We start from the raw sequence: 19,592 nt of genomic DNA, 5'->3' as shown, positions 1-19,592 counted from the left end.
TAAGGTTGAAATACGACATCACGTAATAAGCCATCTGATTTGCACTAACGTTTTGTTGTCCATGTACACATTAATTTTCACTGAAGATTGGATAATATGTGTTCATAAAGTTCTTAATGGTATCCCTTTGTTTAATTAAAGGCACAATTAGTTTGAGTTCTTTATTGATTGACTAAAACTGAAAGTTAATATGTTGTTTTATTATTTCTAGAAATTTGCGAAGAGGAAATTATCTGTGCGCTAAGAAACAGAGAGAAATATTCTGTATGTCGAAAATTTCTGTGCACGTTGGTCATTTCTTCTTTAATGCAATTAAACTTTTATGATTTACCTTTCAAATGCTGTTTCTAACGGTAGAAGTATCTAATTATTACTCATAAAAAAAGGCAAGAACAAGTTTTCATGTATTTTATGTTCTCTTCTAGCCTCACAATGTATTAAAAGCTTAACTGTGATTCATTTTATACGTATTTATTGAAGAAATTGGAATTTTTTAGGATAGTAAATTAGCATGCATTTCTAAAATTTTGGTGTATTTATTTATTTATTTAGATTTTCTTCTCAACAGCTATCTTGCTTTGCAAAAAATTACTTTTTCTACATAAAAATGACCTAAAAGGTGGAACATCATATGCACTGGTAATGATAAATCGATATAATTCTTTCTGTTCCTTGCACTATGTTAGCTGACACGATTGTTACCCCACGGTCACCACAACTACAAGGAAGGAGACCACGAGACAATAAGCCCTAACTAGGTATCGAAAGAGCATAGCATTTTAATTGAAAACTAAGCAATATAAAAATAATTTTTATTACCTATGAATTGAGAAGCTAAGATTTCTCAAGGGAAGTCACAGCAAGCTCATAGTCAAATCAAATTATTGTCAATAGAATGAAAAATCTAATTTATTCAAGAAAGAATCTATTTTAAGCTTCGATATATGGTGATCATTCATGAAATTCTTTAATATCGTTTATCCAAATTAAAACTTAATTCTAATAACTGCAAGTTACTAAAAAACTCAAAACGTGAATTATAAAGAAATCTAATGGATTTACTTGTATATATCGAGCTCTTCCATTATGTCAATTAAGAGAAACCGATGATAATTTAGAAAGATCCTATTCGCCTTTGGATTTAAAAAAGTAAGAAGATATGCAATATAAATTTCTAAACAATTTCTCTTCTAGTCTTAATTTTAAAAAAAAATTAGGATTTCCTTCACAAGAAAAATAAACCACTTCTAAACACATGCACATATGTAAAAGTTCCTAATTTCTGTCGGAAACAAAATCAAATATTATATAGAGTGTAGTACCAAAGAGAAAATCAGTTTTCCTCACACGAATATACATTCTTCCTAAGAGAGGTTCTCAGTTAAATATTGATGACAAAACTTTCAAACTGAAATAACAACAAAAGGAAACAATTTTCATTCGTATTATATATTTATTTTATTTTATTTATTTATTTTGCTTGTAGCGATTTCTATTTCCTATAGCTTTGAAAGCCCATATGGTATAATTAGTAACAGAAAGAATTTGACAAATGTGTTCACTTAGTATTTATGATTAGCTGTCGAGCTCATCGAAACAAGAGAAAATAAGCAAGATGATGCTAAGAATTGTTACGGTGAAGGGAGGTCTTAATTTGAACTTCTGCCACTGTTTATGTAACTTAGTTTCTACCAGTTTCCATGAACAGGAATATATGTAATCCTTCACAAGAAAAGCAAGAAAAAAATTGAGCTGCACCAAGATTAGATTTAGTAAAGCCATTCAACACAAAAGTATACATTTCCGAAAATATAACAAAAATTTCTCTTTAAAGACAGTGTTTCATCGAGTATTCATTTTCAAATGCTAGAAATGACTGCTTCAGTATGATGCAGTAGTGGAAAGATTTTGCATTTCGAGTTTTAATAATGTTCCTGTTCATATTTAATTAGAATTCTAAAAATGTTCGTCTAGTTGTTAATATCTTTTACATACTTCCGAATACCATTTCCAACACCGATATTACATTATAATTCAACTTAAACACAAATTCAAAATACAAAATGGGTAACATCCTATAACAAAGCAAGAAAATAATAATATTGAAACTTAGCACACATGTTCAAAATGCAAATTTTGGCTATAATGTAATAAGTCACATTAGCATTGGAATGCCCATAATTAAAAAAAAGGAAAAAGAAAAGAAAGAAGAAAAGTGTTAAGTTTAGTATGAAACGATGTAAAGTAAAATTTGTTTTTAGGAATAATGATTTAATAAAAAATAATTAAAAGTTACTAATAGTCGTTCTAAGTTCAATATATTCTTCTTGATATCTCTGAACTCAGCCAGTTCTGACTTGCATATAGTATGTACCATTTAAAAGAATTCTGCATATTTTTCTGTTTTAAATCGGTGAAATATATATAATGCGAAAGGTTCATGTTGCTAACTTAGGATCATTATTTTTCGTACAGCTTTCTTATTAATAAGACTTAATCGCTTAAAATAGTATCGTAAATATTATTTAGTGATAATATTGATTTGATGAAAACCATTAAAATAAGTAAAATAGCTCGTATTTAGCTTTAGGAAATGATTTAGATCAAGAAGCATAATCCTAAAGTAATAAAACTTACCTGAACATCCTGCTTTTTTCTTCGGGACTTGATGGTGGTGGATCGTGGTTGCTGGTATTGTAAGAACGTTCTGAGAGTCCGTCGACGCTTGCTGAACCCGCTGCAAGGTTAAGGTCGGATACTGTTCGGTGTTGAAAACTGAATCTTTTTCCAGAGAATAAATCGTTGTGACTTCCTTTCAAATTCGATATTAGACTTGGAGCTGAAAAAAATACAGAGTAGAATTATTTTAATTTTTGTAGGTTTATAGGTTTAGAGTATATACTGCAATTACTAACATAATTATTAGTATTGTTAATTATTTTGATTAATAATGTTGTACTTCGTTCTGCATGTGAACCACTGGACTTAAGTCTAGTAGAGAAGAAGCTCGAGGCCTCAACAAGGAAGAAAAGCATCGCGAACACTCTCTCTTGATTTCGTGTTGAAACTGAAAATGTCTGATAAAGATAATCTGGAGTGTACTTAAACCAGTTAAGTATCGCAAGTACGGCATATTGTCAAATATATCCATTTCCAACGAAGGAAAAACGAAGAGCAAAAGCAATAAAGCATAAGAAATGTGTTTAACAGTACGAGTAAACATTCAAAGACAAGTTAGAAAACAAATTGTAACAAAAGCTTCGCTATTGCTAAAATTACTATTGTTAAGAAGAGAGACTGACGCTATTTGAGATGTCGTAGAGACTGTCGTCAATCGTACTCCCAAAATCAACTGGTTAGCGAAAGTTTCAATGTTACAAGAGAGAGGTTACTTCAAAACAGTTGGATCCTCGTAGTTTTGAACGAAGGATATGAAGATAGGAAAGTTTTACACAGTAGCAGCTCTGTCTTTGTCTCAGTAAAACAAGGTCGAAACTAGGGAAAAGGAACATCCAGTTTTTGGGGCTCATTTTGTTACTACCCTGATCTTACATTGAAACCCTTATACTTTTTACTTATTTTTACACCATAGTCATCTCATCCCTGTTTACTTATTTTTCCTTACAAATTAAAAAATCGCAAGATGAACAGGAAGAAAATAATTAATTTATATTTTTTCTTTCAATAAATCGACAAATTACCTTTCTTCCCCATCATGCTGGAGTTGCTTTAACGTTTTAGTTTCGAAAAATAAAATTACCATCAAACAGAAATAAGTCTAAAGATCATTGTATCCATTCCTACATTCATTTCGGAGCTCTTTTGTCATAACACCATTTCTACTACTTTACTGTGCAGTCACATTCTAAAGTTCTGTTACATCTTCCGTCAATAATTTTTAATTTAAAATATTTTCACGAAACTCAGTGTTTGCAAAATTGGAAACTTAGATATTTACAACATCTAACATTTCAACTTATATGAGCTTTAATACTGAACTCTTAACATGGCAGAAGTGAATACATGTATGTATATTGTATATGAAATAAACTAAAGAACATTTTATAAAATGAAAAGAGAAAATTCGCGAATTAAATTTTAACTTATTTTTGTATATACGAAGTTCTGTAAATTCACATCTTCTCAAGTGAAATACATCTATTTCTATCTGGAGCTATATTACTTTCGTTTGCTGAAATATAACAACGCTGAAGACAAGTGTAAATGCTAGTGAAATATTTTGATATTCCGTAATTAGTTTAGTTTTTAAGTTTCGCCTATGGTACAACTAGACAGAAGACAATAATTTAACAAGAAAAATTATTGATTCACATAATATATAATACTTACTGGTAGAATACAAATACCACAATTCAATACTAGAAGTTTAAACCAAAAATGGAGTAATTTTACAAAACCTATTTCGAGTTCGTGAATTTACGAAATACGAGTGTAAACGGTGTCCATTATAAGACGCATTTTATGACTATTCGCATTTGGCACAGTTTTAGAAAAATGCTATTGCAAATGATTTTAAACATTTTTTTCGATTGCTTGCTTTCTTTCTACGAAGATTTTTTGTTTCCATGTGTTTCATCTTTATTCCTTTCCAACTCTATGCCTCACCTTCTGTCCTTAGAAAAAGAGTTGGGTAACGACCCGAAACATCAAGATCTATTATGTACAAATTTTTGGCCGAACGTATATCTAATTCATTTTTATATTACAACATTATATAAGCTCTAAATTTAATAAACGATTTAAGTCGAAAATAATTCCTATATTTGCACATACGATTAAATTAAATTAAGTTGTCGTGAGAATTATGTTGAGATCTTGAATTACTCATTAGTGGCTTAACTAAAATTCTTGTAGAATCAGAATATTTTGGAATAATTCACAGCATTCATAACGTCAGTGTGGATATAGAGTAAGAGAACAAGTATCACTTGGTAAAATTTTCTAGTGTATATTGAAATTATCACAAATATGACAACTGTTTAACGTAACATGTGCATTTGACGTATTGTGAGTATTGTGAGAGAGTTTAATGGAGAAATTGATATTACAAATGGTTCGCATTCCTTTAGCTCATGGCTCCAGATCTGCTACAATTTCTGTTTGAACGCTCCTAAGTAGTTTCGTTCTATTCATGCTGCTACTTCATAAAAAGGAACGCGTTTAGACCCTCGTTTGATGAAAGATTGTACATTAAGGTTATTTCTTATTATTTTAACGTAATTGTTCATAACATTTTCCTTACCAAAAATAGCAATTTTATATTACTTGATGTTCTTCATGACAATACAATATGTCTTGGGACAGTAACCCGGCCCCCTTGCCCCTCTAACGTTGTCACTGATTGTCATCATTTGCCCACTGTTAAATAAAACAGCTTATACTTCTCTGACCCTGAAACTGAACCATTGGCTACCCCCAAAATATGTTTCTTGTGTCAACTTTTTTCTGATATGTGTAAGTGCTGTACTCCAAGGTGTTAACCTTACTACATTAATGTTTTGCTGATATTACGAATATTTATTTTAATAACTAGAACATATCTCAATGACCTTGGGCAATAAAATGATATATTGTAGTTCTCAAAATATGTACGTAACTAGATAGCTAGAAATAAGCTATTTCTAAACCAAGACGCCTCACATAAAACCGATATGACTCACTATCTATCTGCCTTTTACGCAAAAGACATTTTACATTACTTCATATGTAAATATCACAAAATTAAGCATGTGTTGCTGTACGTATTATTCTTAGGTAAATTCCTTATGTAAAACTTTATGAGTTTATAACAAACGCTGGAAGTACCGGTACCATTAAACAGCATTCAGGTATTGATGCACTTGTAATAGCATGCTCTGAGGAACACGTTGTAATTCTTCAGGAGAGATGTTATTTATCTCGTTTGTAATGCTCTTTTTCAGTTAGTCTATCGTCTGAGAGTTATTATCGTGTACTTTGCCTTTCAGAGCTCCCACAAAAGAAATCACAAGTTGTTAAGTCCGGTGACCACGGAAGCAAAAGGTTTTTGCTGACAAGCCTGGTTTCGGAAAACATTTCATTGATTGGACCATACTCTGGTTGGATGTGTCGGCGATGGCACCAACTTGTTAAAAGTAGCCATACTCTCTTTCATTTTCTGTTAATTGTGAATAGAACGACTCAAACATCTGGAGAGATCGTATGTGCTGATATGGAAGTGAGGAGTGACAGTTTTAAGTGGGACACTTCGTATAAGTAAATCAAATTGGATTTCCCTTTCATTATGAGGGGAAATACATAGAAGTACAGAAATATGGGAATACGATAACCATGGATAAGTTAAGATTTTAAAGTAATCTTAACTTTAAAAGGTTTTGATATTACATTTTAAAGAAAAAATAGCAATAATAATAATACTGTTGAAGAATCTTATAGGCTATAACTACATCGTGCAAATAATTCAGTTCACTTACTTCCTGTCAATTTCTCGAATCTAAGTCGATATCCAGTCTTGGCCTTAGAAACAAAAAAAGCCAGTCATTGTCGTTTTTACTTCTCTCTGGTTGGTGATCTCCATGATTTCATTAAGTATGTCATGGAAAGTAACAGGAATAATCCGAAAGGTCAAAGTCAGAACTATATACTGGGTGTGTAATCAGTTCGATGCCATCAAGTTCCGAATTTTTGTTGCGTTTTTCGAGCCGAGTGTGGTTTTGCATTATCATGTTGCATCAGGGCGCGCTTCCAGTTGAATGTGCAGGAAACGCTCCAACTGTTTGAAATAAAGGTCAGCATTGATGGTATGACCGTTAGGAGCGCACTCGAAGTGAATTACCCCCTCGTAGTTCCACCATACACAAAGGATGACTTTATCCTCGAAATTGTCCTGTTTGACGACCGGTTCTGGAAGTTGTTCCTTGCTCAACCACTGTTTATTGCTCATTGCGAGTTCGGAAAAAATACCTACGTTTCGTCGCATGTGACAATTCGTTTCAGGATTCTGCAGCAGTTCTCGGCACACATCTACTGTCCTCTGAAACTGAGGTGGGGTCAACTCATATGGCAGCTCCTAATGGTTTTACTGACTTCGTGAAATCGACCCACTACAGTAAACTGGAACATTCAGAGTTGGTTTGTGTGTTGAAAGATTTTCCTCAATGACGTGTCGTATGACTTCAAAGTTTGTTACCTCGCTATTTTTACAACCCTGTCTGGAATCAACGAGTTGCTGGAGAAATTTCTGGAACCAACGAATTGCTGTGTTATAGTTTACTGCATCTTCACCTTTCGCGTAACAAATGGTTTGGGCTGCTGCCGCAGCGTAATGCCCGAGTTCGAACTACGTAACAGTTAAAGTGTAAGACGTTGAGCACTCATTGTCACTGCCACTAAAACCTGACTGAATTCCTGACGAAGTGGCAACCTCCGTGTTGAATAGTCTGCTTGCCACACTACCTCTTGGGTCAGTTTCGATCTTGTAGTTACGGCCAATCACGGCGTATACACATGCCTCCTGTTTGGATTGTGGAAGTATTGCACGACTTATTACTTAAAAGAAATAAAAGATCTTCAGAAATTTTTAAACTTTACCTAAATAATTTTAAAATTATTCCTCTCGAACAATGTTACTGTAGAATTAATAAGCTTGTGAATAACTTTATGTAGATAGTTCTAAATTAAATCGATAATGTTAAATATGTGTCTAGATTGTTATTTAACTATTAAGTTGTATTTATTATTTTACATGCAGTTGTACAGACAACTTTTTATACTGTATTTAATACAAAACATTTTAATGAATGTAAATCGATTGAGGTAAATATATATCAAATCAAAGAAATAAAATTTACGAGCCACCACACTAAACTTTATGGCTCTGATTTCATTAAATCATAAATCATGACATACTGTAGAGTTACTTCCGAAATATTTATTCAGTTTACATGAACATTATGTATAAGTAGTGTAATGTATAAGTTGATTCCAAGTTTCAATCTGAGAACCCTACTATCCAAAATTATATAAAATGAAATTAATTACGAATTCTTTATATAATGAAAATGAAATGAAATCTTTAGTTTAATGTCCAAAGTTTATGCCCTGTAGCCAGGGCCATATTTAACATTTTTTCCGCCCTGGGTCATTAGAAAATGCTGCTGCCTCAATATTTATGTTTGCCGGCAAATTTTTGTACTTTCCAGAATTGAAACATTAAAAAAAGAATATCTAGTCCGATAAAGTATGCCTCCCTAAATCATTGTTCCATGTTGGGCCATAAGTAAATACAGCCCTGCTTGTAACCTAAGGACAATAAGCGTAAGTGAACGATTATGGAAGACTTTGTGAAGTGACAATACTAGCCAAGCAATGCACTGACTAAGTGATCTTCGTGTGGTATGTCATTAGGCTGTGCAACTTTCATGACACGGTGAGAGCTATGATTTCAAGTAAGAGCACTAAGCTTTCAGTGTTGACCCGTTGTAGAATTAGTTCAAGATAAATTATTTCAAGAATGAATCGAGTTTCGTCAAGATAACCAGAAAAATTATATTAGTAATCAATACGTAATCGACGTATGAAGCTGACTTTCCTTCGCGACTCGTCTAATACCAGGAAGCGTAGTTTAAATTTTTTTATTAAAAGGTAATACATAAGAAAGAAGAGTTCATGATGCATCTAATGAATCTGCTCTGTGTATACACTGCTGTCCCTCGAATATTCATAGGAAATCATGTTTTCGTGGACTTTCTCGGAGTATTTCTGTTTCCTCCTACTTTATTATTCCATCAGTTTTTCCATCGATATTCGCTTGCTTTAACCATCGTTTCCTTTGCCCTAGAGGGCACAATCGTGAGATGTTAAACTCAAAGATTTCATTTCATTTTAAACAGGAAATCATTATCAAAAGAACTACCGTTTCTAGGTTACCACAAAGAAACGTACTTGCTAAATGTACTGTAGATGAGAGATCATTGCACTCTGGACAATTATCATTCGTTTAAGGAAGAAACAACCTTGTCTGTATTGTCCCTTTTTTATGCATGTTACGTAATTATGATGTATTATAAACGTATACGGACTTTTTTTTCCCCTCCCGCTATAAGTCTTAGCTGCTTGAGAAAGTGTTTTAGATAACAAAAAATAGCAACACAATTAGGGCGACTTCCGCGGATAATCACATGCTATGTTCTGTTTAGTATTCTGTTTTCTGCATCCACCACTTGTATGGTTATGGAAGATTGACCGTGAGAATGAAGGTCACATGGAGGTCATAGCTTCCCTTCACTTTCTCCAGTCTTTGAAAAACTCATTCATAGAGAAAGCAGAAGTGAAAGTTTCTCCAGATATATCTCCATTTAAAAATACTGTATACGTATATTTCAGAGCAATATTATGTTTAGTGGTCGAACTTTAAGTGTATCCAACTAAAGTTCGCTATCATACACAAAATATATACTTTGCATTTAATAACTACATATATACAGTAAAACCTGTCTTTAGTGGAATAGAATTGGACTTGCAAAAGTTCAGTTAAAGATAGGTTTCCGGTTAACAAAGGTAGACATGAGTTTTAAGAAACATGTACATATAACGGACATACTAAGATAAAATAACATGCCGTTGTATGTATCTTATTCAATTTATAATATTTATCACTACTACGAAGTAATACACGCAAAGCTTAAAATGAACAGAGAAAAAGAGTGCACGTACATTAATTTTATTTTTTCCACTAGTCAAGGAAGTTTTTTTTGTGCATATGAAATGAAATAAAATCTTTAAGTTTTACGTCCCACGATTATGCCGGCTAGGCTAACGGAGACGGTGATGGTGAGAAATGACGTAAATGACGGAATGAAGGAAGTGGTAGGAAACGGGAGAACCCCAAACAAAACAAGGAACACGGTTCACAAAGTTCAATTGGCGCAAGCTGGAATCGAACCAAGAACCCCAGGCACTAGAGGTGAACCTTTGTACACATTATTGATTGGATGCTCGACTTTCTACAAACATAGCCTGAGAAACTACGCTACGCATATTGGTGGTAAACTATTATAGATCTTTCAAACTCTAGACAGCAAAATGAAAATGAAATGAAATCTGTAAGTTTTACGTCCCACGGGTATGCCGGTTAGGCTAAAGGAGACTGTGATGATGAGAAATGAATGAAAGGGTGGAATGAAGAAAGTGGGAAACGGGAGAACCCCCAGAAAACCCACGAGCACGGTGTTTGTCCACCACAAAGTCCACACGGTGCGAGCTGGGATCGAACCAGGGACCCCAAGCACCGGAGGAGTGGCCTGCACATTTTATTTTTATATGCTGCACTAAGGCAGTGGGGGACTTACCATTAGGCACACAGGCACGTGTCTAGGGGCGCAGCCTTTGAGGGGCGGCAGCCGGAAAAGTTTTTTTAACGGTAAATTATAGGATCATTGGTACTTACAGTTGACCCTCAATTTAATTTCATTGGGAGGGTTTATTTTTATAAATTCATTAATAAATTATTCCTTGCCAGCCTTTAATATAATAGCCTATAGCATAGCCTTCTATATAGTTCATAGCCACGTAGTTAATAAGGCAACGTCGCATTTTGTGTCGCAGGTAGTCCGATGGTCTTACTGCCTGGTAGTTGTAGTCTGAGTCTGCAGAAAGCACAATAAAGTTGTAATATATATCAGTCTTACTCAGGGCCGGATTTCCCAATAGGCCCGGTAGGCCCGGTCCTATGGGCGCAAGCTCCCAGGGGGCGCACGGCCGAGAGAAAAAATTAAAAAAATATCTAGAAATAAAAATAAATAGCCATAACTTAACATATAGGCCTGATATATTTTTTTAATAAAGGTTTTTAGGAAAGTAACTTTAACCAGATTAGGGGGCGGAAAAATTATTGGGCCTAGGGGCGCCAAAATGCTAAATCCGGCCCTGGTCTTACTGCACAGTTTTTGATGTTTTGTGATTATTTTACGATTTTATTTCTTTGAAACATATATTTTTGGAAAATAATAGGAGCGTAAAACGTAGGAAAATTAAAATAAACAAATTTCTTAATTATAGGGGTAGAGTCAAAGTATGTCCTTTGTATAGTAGAGTAGGACCAGAACTTTAAGGCACAACAACGTTGAGATAAAGCTATAGTTTCTCTCTCTCTATCTATCTCTCTATCTATCTATCTATCTTTTTTTAAAAAAAAAAAACTCTCAAAACGTATTATTAAAAGTTCAAACCAATTATATTCATTATGCCTTTCTTGAACAAATGCATGGATAAAAGCGTGCCAATAATGGAAAATTAGAAATAGCCTATTACGTTGAGATGTTTCCTATATCCGCGAAACACAGGGGAGCGGCCGACTGAATCGTGCCTAGGGGCGGCACCATAGGTAAGTCCGCCACTGCACTAAGGTTTAAATCAATATTCACGTGGCAAGACAACATTTCCGTCCTTTTCAAAGGGTCATTTATCATTACTACAATACACAGTATTCTTACCGGTTTCCTTTCATTACTGGAACAAGGTATTAGTTATATGTATGTTTTTGATTATAACTCAGAAGGCGAACGGGATATACCGGTACTCCCTCTCCCTTGTCCTTCCTCTCATAAAGCTGATTCAATTGGAGCATAACAACAGGTTATTAATACTCATAGATAGGGTTGCCATATGTCCGAATTTTGTACGGACTGCTTGTAATTTTGGGCTCGTGTCCGTATCGAACATAACATGAAATAGGAAAATGTCCATATTTGACAGTTTCGGAGATTTCCGAGTCGGGAATCGCTAAAATCTTGGTCGAAAAGAACGGTGTGTTCCTCATATATAACTTATATTTTAGTCACTATCAATAAAGTAGGTTGTTTTTTAAAAAGTCTCATTTTATCCATTCCAGGGTTCTTTTGATTAGATTTAATAGGGCTTATATATAATTTAATTGCACGATTTATTATATTTGTGTTAATAAAAAATGAAACATGTTAGTTTCCAATAGTGTTTTAAATTACAATAAACAATTGTGAGATAACCTAAAAAGGCGATTTTGGGGGAAGAAATTTCAAAATATTTATTCTATGTTTGGGCATCGTGCCTTTGATGGGTCATCATTTTAAGGCTTGTCCGTATTTTGGATCAAAAAATATGGCAACCCTACTCATATATCGCAGTCCAATGCAATCTTTTGTTTAACTTCTATTTTACTGGGGCCCGGACAAAAGGGAGAGGACAAAGGCTCGAATGAAAAACGCTCTGGTCAAAAGTGTCCCACGACAAAAGGCCTCGCGTCAAAAGGGCCCAGTCCAAAGGGTTGTGTTAAAAGGACCCCACGACAAAAGAGCCCAGTCAAAAGGGCTATGTTAAAAGTGCCCCACGAGAAAAGAGCCCGGTCAAAGTGTCCGAATAAACACGGCTCCGCGGCCAAAAAGCCTGAGATCAAAGCAGGGGGCACGAGTCGATGGCATCCTCTTAGAAAACGGAAGTGTTTGTCCAAAAGAAGGAAGCATATCAGTGGTTATTAGTAACAAATAGAAAACTTCAATGGTGATCTTGATTTTGTTTTGTTGTTGTTTGTTCTGCAACAAACGTTATCGCTTAAACGACTTTCCAAAACTTATGTGGGTGCATATCAATGGCGGGACATGTTAGCCTATATGTTTTCAGGGATACTCGATATTTGATTGATTTATTTTTAGTTAAAATCATTTATGAACACTATCTCTGTGCTGTGATAAAGTAAAATCTACTGGTACTATAAGGATAAGCTGGGGATACATAAGCTCAATTGGTAACACGGTTGACTTAAACGCAAGAGAAACGGGTTCAAACGCAAGATTATTTGTGTGGGTGCCGGAGCTCCGGAGCAGCCACGTAGTCGACGCGCATGCTTAAGTCGGTTCCCCAATGAAAATTTCTTTCCGCTCCCGTCTTTCTGGGCTTTCATTCTCGTGACAGCCCAATCAGACTATATCCAATAATGACTGCCCCCTTAGTTCCGGAACTCCATTTTCATCACTAGATCACAGTATAAAGATATTCATTAGTGTGAAAAACATTCTGTGGAGAGCACCTGTTTAACTTTGTTATAAGAACATACGTGTGAATATTATACAGGGTTAGTCAAAAGTATTGGGACAGGTCAATAATAACGTCACATGTGGACGGAGGAAAAGCAAATGTTGCGATTGGTATTATTGCAAAAACTGCATTGATTGAAGTGTGGTAATCATGGAAGCCATCTTGAATTCCGCCATTAGATTCATCGTCATCCGTTTATGAGATAGTGTGTGCTATGTTTGACATTTATAGCTAATAGAAAAAAGTATCGAAATAGAGTAGTAACAAAGAGACACCTGGACGGAGGAAAAGCAAAAATGTTGCAAGTTGGTATCGGAGTAAAAACTGCGTTGAATGATTGTGTGTATATCATGGTAGCCATTTTGAATTTTGCATATTGAATATCTCACAATATTTTTAAATAGAAAGAGGTATGTGTATCACACCAATTCAGGCTAGAATCTTCCTACAAACGAAAATCCGAACTGATTTTTGACCGACCACCATTCGTTTACAAAGTAGCGTATGCTACCTTTGACATTTGTTTCTAGTAGAAGAAAGTATCAGGACAGGCAAGTAATAACGAGAGACGTTAGTCGTGTTTTTCACGTTTCTGTTCATTTGCTTGCATTTGTAAAATATTGTGGAGTGGGTTACCGATACCAATAGAATGTTCTTAATGTGCAAAGTTTCGAACATCCAGTAGCGTTCAACGACTTCGGTGACAATGTTTTGTCTGGTCAGTATATTGTGCTGTGTGGGTTAGTATGGGAAGGGTATAATGATAGAATAGCTAGAAAGAAATCGTATATTATCCAAATTAAGATACATAAGATACTTAAATTTGTCCGAGTTTCCGTAGATAAACCCAAAAATTGGTGGGAATATGTGTTGTTTACTGACGAATCTAAATTGAATCTGCATGGGTACGGGGTAGAATAATGTTTTTTCAATAAGTAAATACAGAGCTAAATACAAATAACCTGCAGCTTACTGTAAAACACGGTGGAGGAAGTGTAATGGTTTATGTTATATATGTTCACCAGGTGTTGACGAGATTACGACAAAAGAAATAGGTCTACATCTTAACGTTCTTAGGACAAATTTTCACCAAATTGCGGAAAATTGCAAATGAGGAGGACTTCTAATTTTATTTAGATATTGATTCCAAACAAAGTGTATGTTGTAAGGGAATGCTTGTTTTACAACTGTCCTAAAATGCGTGAAACTCCATCTCAAAGTACCGACTTTAACCCCGTTGAGAATCTTTGGAACGAATCGCGAATATATAATGTAAAAATTGTAGGTCAATATGTACGAATTACGATGAAGGAAGGTTTGAAAAAAGCATTGCGCACAGCGTGGAACAAAAGTTCTCTGCACTATACCATGAAAATTGTAATAACTACGCCGAATCACTTGAAAGAAGTTATAAATCGTCGTGTGTTTGCTATTAAATATTACTAACTGTATTAACATAAGGGAAAAAATAACTTTTGAGGATATTTTATAGTACTTTGTTTCGTGATGTCCGAATATTACTGTGATGATGAGGTAAACAGAATGACAAATTCAAATTTAATTTAGTATCTGTTATTTTGATATTATTTTATAGTTAATATTAATTGAATTATTATTTCTATAAGTGTTGCAAATACATATTTCAGTTTCATTACAAATTATATATATTATGTATGTGTCTATGTATTAAGTATCTCGTATATTTTTAAAAACAATTCGAAGTGTCTTTCAACAGACTTGGCCATTACATTTCTCGGAAAATATTCTTGTAGGATGGATTGAGACTTTAATATAAGCTTCTCAAATGCGTATTAAAGTATATTCAGAATACAACTTTGTTGTAGTAACATTAAGAGTACACTGACGTGAAAGGAGATGTAGCAGCAACTTAGAGGATGAAAGCGCAGAATTTTAGTTTCCCCTGAGGTGAAGAAGGTGCAATAGGAAGAACTGAAAATATCTTATTGTGCACAAAATGTTATTAGACATAATACAGAATGAAAAGAATGGGATGGAGAAAGGAGACATTATGCTTTTGTGTTATTTTTCATTGTTCAAACGAAACATGTGCTTAGGTAAAATTGGTACAGGATTACACTGAAATATTTGTGGCCTGGTTTACTTTCCATTAGTGTTCATTATTTAGTGTTTAAGACCAATTATTTATTTTTGGCCCTATAAGAACATGGAGCGGAAGCTAAAAATTTTCAATAGAGAAATGACACATGCATTCCTTGGAACTTTCGTCTTATTCAGGAGGAACTCGTATGTAGACTATCCAAATACCCATGTTTAGGAATGCTCCAGTACTTGCACACCAATTTTTAGAGGTAGGTGGAGAATGATCAAGTACTTCCAAACAGCTTCTCTAAAAATAATTGTGCAAGTACTGGAAGTTCTAAAAGATGGATATCTGGATAGTTCACATTCTAGTTTCGCACTGATCCAGGACGACTTTTTTGGGGGGGGGGGGGAAGGCGGTGGATTGTAATACTGCTACTTAGAGCTACTTTTAAGAGTTCCAAGCTCTGGGATTGGTTTTATTTATATATAAAATAAGAAAGTTGCCTCATCTGGGGGAGCAATCGTCCCGATCGCCCCTCCTGGATCCGCCCTTGCAGTAAGCGATCATGTTTCACAATCATACAGCACAACAGACATTATTATCATTTTATATATTTTAAGCTTCATATTCCTGGAGGAATTCGCGACGATACATGATTTTGAACTGAATAATAACACGAATTCTCAGTTTTCGGTCGATATATATTTTCTTCGTAGATATAATTTTGGTCTGTTAATATTGATCCTAAATATTTGAAAGTATCCGCTTTGTCGAAAGTATTATTTAATATTTTAACACATTCATAATTTGCAGTATTACGATCCCGATAAAGTTCCATATATTTAGTTTTCTTTGCATTTACTTCTAAATCAAAATTAATAAGACCTCTGCATATATATATAATTAATCATACAGTACTACGTTGTGGTACCTTGTCATGGGCTTTTTGTAACGTGTCGTCGGTAAAAAAAAAAAAAAAAAAAAACTGAAAATCACTATTTATGGTCATTCCATTGATTTATATGGAAAATTACTTTTCTGCTTTCTTTAAAATAAATTGGAATTTTGATTAGGTGATTTTACTGGATTCTTCCTCAAGTCAAGTCACTTGTCTTTTACTTTGTCAAAACGAATCTGCATTACATGTAAATCTGATATAACTAATATTGACTTTGATTAATAAATATTAAAATTATACATAAAAACAATTAATTTTGAGGAAGTAAGGAACATTTTAAATAGATTTAAAGACGAAATCAGTGAAATCAAATAAATAAAAATTTCAGCGCATTTCGAAGAAGAAAGAAAAATAACATAAATCAACGGGCTAAAAAATAAACAAAGATGGTGACGGTATTCAATGTCTTTAAGGTAATACCGTATTAAAACTGGAATGAAACAAGGAGTAAACCTGGATCAAGATAGATCGCCCTGGAGTCGCTGTTGTGAATCAAATTCAATCTCACTTCAGTTACGAAGTAACTGTTGAAAGTAATGTAAAGCAACTAAAAAAAAAAGGCAGAATATAATTCATTATTATAATCTATAAACAGTTTCGAAGTCTGTACCAAGTGAAACAAATTAATGCCTAATATGAAATATAGTTTCAATGATAGTTTTTGTGAAGTATTAATTTGTTTGACTTTATACAGACTTCAAAAACTTTCATAGATAATAAAAATAAATTATTCTCTGCTTTTTTAGAGCCTTGTTTGAAGTTAGTTAATATAAAGTTTTTATTTTCTCCTTTTTTGTGCTGTTTTGAAGTTGGTTATTTTTCTTTGTTTAATTTTTCTACTTTCTAAGGTTTCTTTAATTTTTCCACTGTTTCTTTGCCCCAGTAGTTTAGTAATAGACCTATACCTAAACTAATGGTAGGATGACACATCTTCAACATGTGAGTCCCACCGGGAGCTCATGTACTTCGGATGCCATGTTAAGGTGTAAGTCCACATCTCATATAGGCTCGGTGATTAAAAGCGACGCTAAACCTCAATTTAACCAGCGGTAGGACACGAACTTCTTATAAAATTGGTCAGCTTACGAAATATGCATAAACACATAAATAAATAAATAAATAAATAAAAATTAGTCATATACGTACGGAATTATGTATGAGCATATTAACGGTATTAACATCCAACCATTTATGGTCTAGCTCTCAATACCCTCATTAAATTCTAATGAAATTTACCTAGAAACCACCATAGAAACAAACTGTTTCAAACAAAAGAAGTATCATTGAAAGCGGTCATCTATATCGGAGTTAATGCGTGAACATACAATGAAATTCGGTTAATTACAGTATTAACATTGCATCTGTTGAGAGTTTCAGATTCTAACTCCCAAGGCAATCATTAGATCCTGACGAATTTTACATGAGACAACCGGGGATGAATAACAATCAAACAAAATAAAGAAGTAAATAAAAATCCGTGCACTTATGTCGAAATTATGTGTGAGCATACAGAAAAAACGCGGTTCAATTAAGAATCTAATCTTTTTTCGAAATGTGTTACAGTTAATTACCAAATTTCTTCAAGTATTTTATACATAAGAACCTTCCCTAGGAGTAGCTAATTCGATTAGTAAAAGCGGCAGCAAAATATAACCAATAGTTCTTGATATAATCGTGAACAACCTTACATACATACATACATACACAGTGCTTTCCAGTAAATTCCGGAACTATCTCGAATTTTATACACTTGGCGATGCCAAGAATATTTTACCACGTTAGCATTCAAATCGACAACTTTCCTAGGGCGTTCAGGAGCCTCCATGACCGGTTCCGCGAGTGTGTGGCGCGGAAAGGTATATTATATATACATATAAAACTAACATGGTCCTGGGTCATGATTTCTTCTGGCGTCGTTAACTTTTTTTTATTTCGAGGTAGTCCCGGAACTTATTGAATGCATCGTGTATATACCACAAGTCAAAGTGAGAACGTTTTTTTCTTCTTCTTTCAAGTCTGTTGAAAAGAGAGAGGCTTTCGTATTTTTACGCGATTGTCATCTAAAGTTTAGAAAGAGAGTTTGCAACCTGTATGAATTTAGCGGTTACGGAACAAAACTACACTAAAAATATTACAACATCAAAGTTGTGGCATCTTCCTAATTATTATGTATAGTTTTTAACAGCTAACCACAACTATAACCTCTTCCCACATCCTTTTTTTCTTTTACCATTTAAAATTTTTCATGTACAATATCGTTCCTGTCTCCTTTCACTTGAAGCACACTGAATAGAACGCCAACAGTGAAAGCAGTTCTTTCTGAAGAGCGTCTTCAACTGGATAAACCAGTACTCGAAGAGGTAGTAAGAGATTAGGGATTGCCTTCTGAATCATTACGGAATTCTAATTGATTTTTTTTATTTCTTCGTTAGCAATATGATGTCTCATATAGCCGCCGCCTTTTTCTTCCTTTCTTTCTAAAGCACTTCCTCAATTTATAGGTGGTAAAGGTTCAACAGGTCAGTTTGGAACTCAAGTGAAAAGTTGAATGGTCAAGAAATTAAGTAATTAATGGATGAGTCATTTCTGTGCGGAGAAAGAAATCATGTGATGAGTAAAACGGCGCCACTGCAATGGCTTTTAAAGATGGGTTGTAAAAGATTAGTGAGCCAGAAAGGGTCATCTCCATTTCGCAACCGTAATCGAAGTTAATACTGTTTTGATACCATGTCCTGGATATGTCTGTCATACGTTAAAGTCTCATTTTCTTCAGAAACACTTCCTGTATTATACATGCAATATGAAAAATTTTTAAACGCCACATATTTCTCTGTATAGAAGCGGGCTTAAGCCATCGTTCATACCGTATTTCGTATAAGATATAACTCTCTTTGACTCTCAACTATGGGTGGCCTTCGACATTTTTCATTGGGTGAATAGAGGGGCTGCCCGAAAGGGGGGGCTGCCCAAAAGGGGGGCTCCCTGTGTCACGAAAACAACTTACATTTTCTTAAGATTTTCTTAATACAAATAAAAAATACCAAACGTAATATAGCAACCAGGGAGATGCCCAACTAGAAAATTTTCTTCGGGCGCCCATTATAGATAGTGAAATATTAATTAAAAATTCTTTAATGAAACAATATTACTAGAATTTGTGATGCACGATACACGAAGCCATGAAGTGATCTATTTCCACTTCTGCGAAATCAATATGAAATTATGATAACATAAAATTATGAAAATTAGCTTTACAAGAAAGCTCACTTTAAATCTAAGTGATAGGCTCTGTTGTAATTAGAGGCAGCGGTGGTTTAGAGGTAGAGTGTTCACATATAGCACGTGAAGCCCCTGATTGATCCCAGCTCATGCCAAGTGGGATTTGCGGTGGAAAAACACCGTGTGCGTACGTTTTCTCGGGATTTTCCTGTTTCCTCGCACTATCTTTATTCCACCGTTTCATTCATTCTCACTATTACCGTGCTTTTAGCCTACAAAGCA

The 19,592-nt window shown here is 34.3% G+C and overlaps 1 protein-coding gene across 3 annotated transcripts in view; it reads right to left on the bottom strand.

The window, feature by feature from the left end:
• Nucleotides 1-19,592, bottom strand: part of LOC145680782 (proton channel OtopLc-like) — a 159,797-nt gene that overhangs the window by 32,124 nt on the left and 108,081 nt on the right. For all 3 annotated transcript variants that reach the window (XM_081751784.1, XM_081751785.1, XM_081751783.1), the window contains exon 3: nt 2,638-2,839. In XM_081751784.1, the coding sequence (XP_081607910.1) occupies nt 2,638-2,839 (202 nt within the window). The remainder of the gene's footprint in view (nt 1-2,637; nt 2,840-19,592) is intronic.

Source organism: Thermobia domestica, chromosome 3 (genome assembly GCF_964235325.1).
Source record: "Thermobia domestica chromosome 3, izTheDome1.hap1.1, whole genome shotgun sequence".
Lineage (NCBI taxonomy): Eukaryota > Metazoa > Arthropoda > Insecta > Zygentoma > Lepismatidae > Thermobia > Thermobia domestica.
This window is presented reverse-complemented; position numbering and strand designations above follow the sequence as displayed.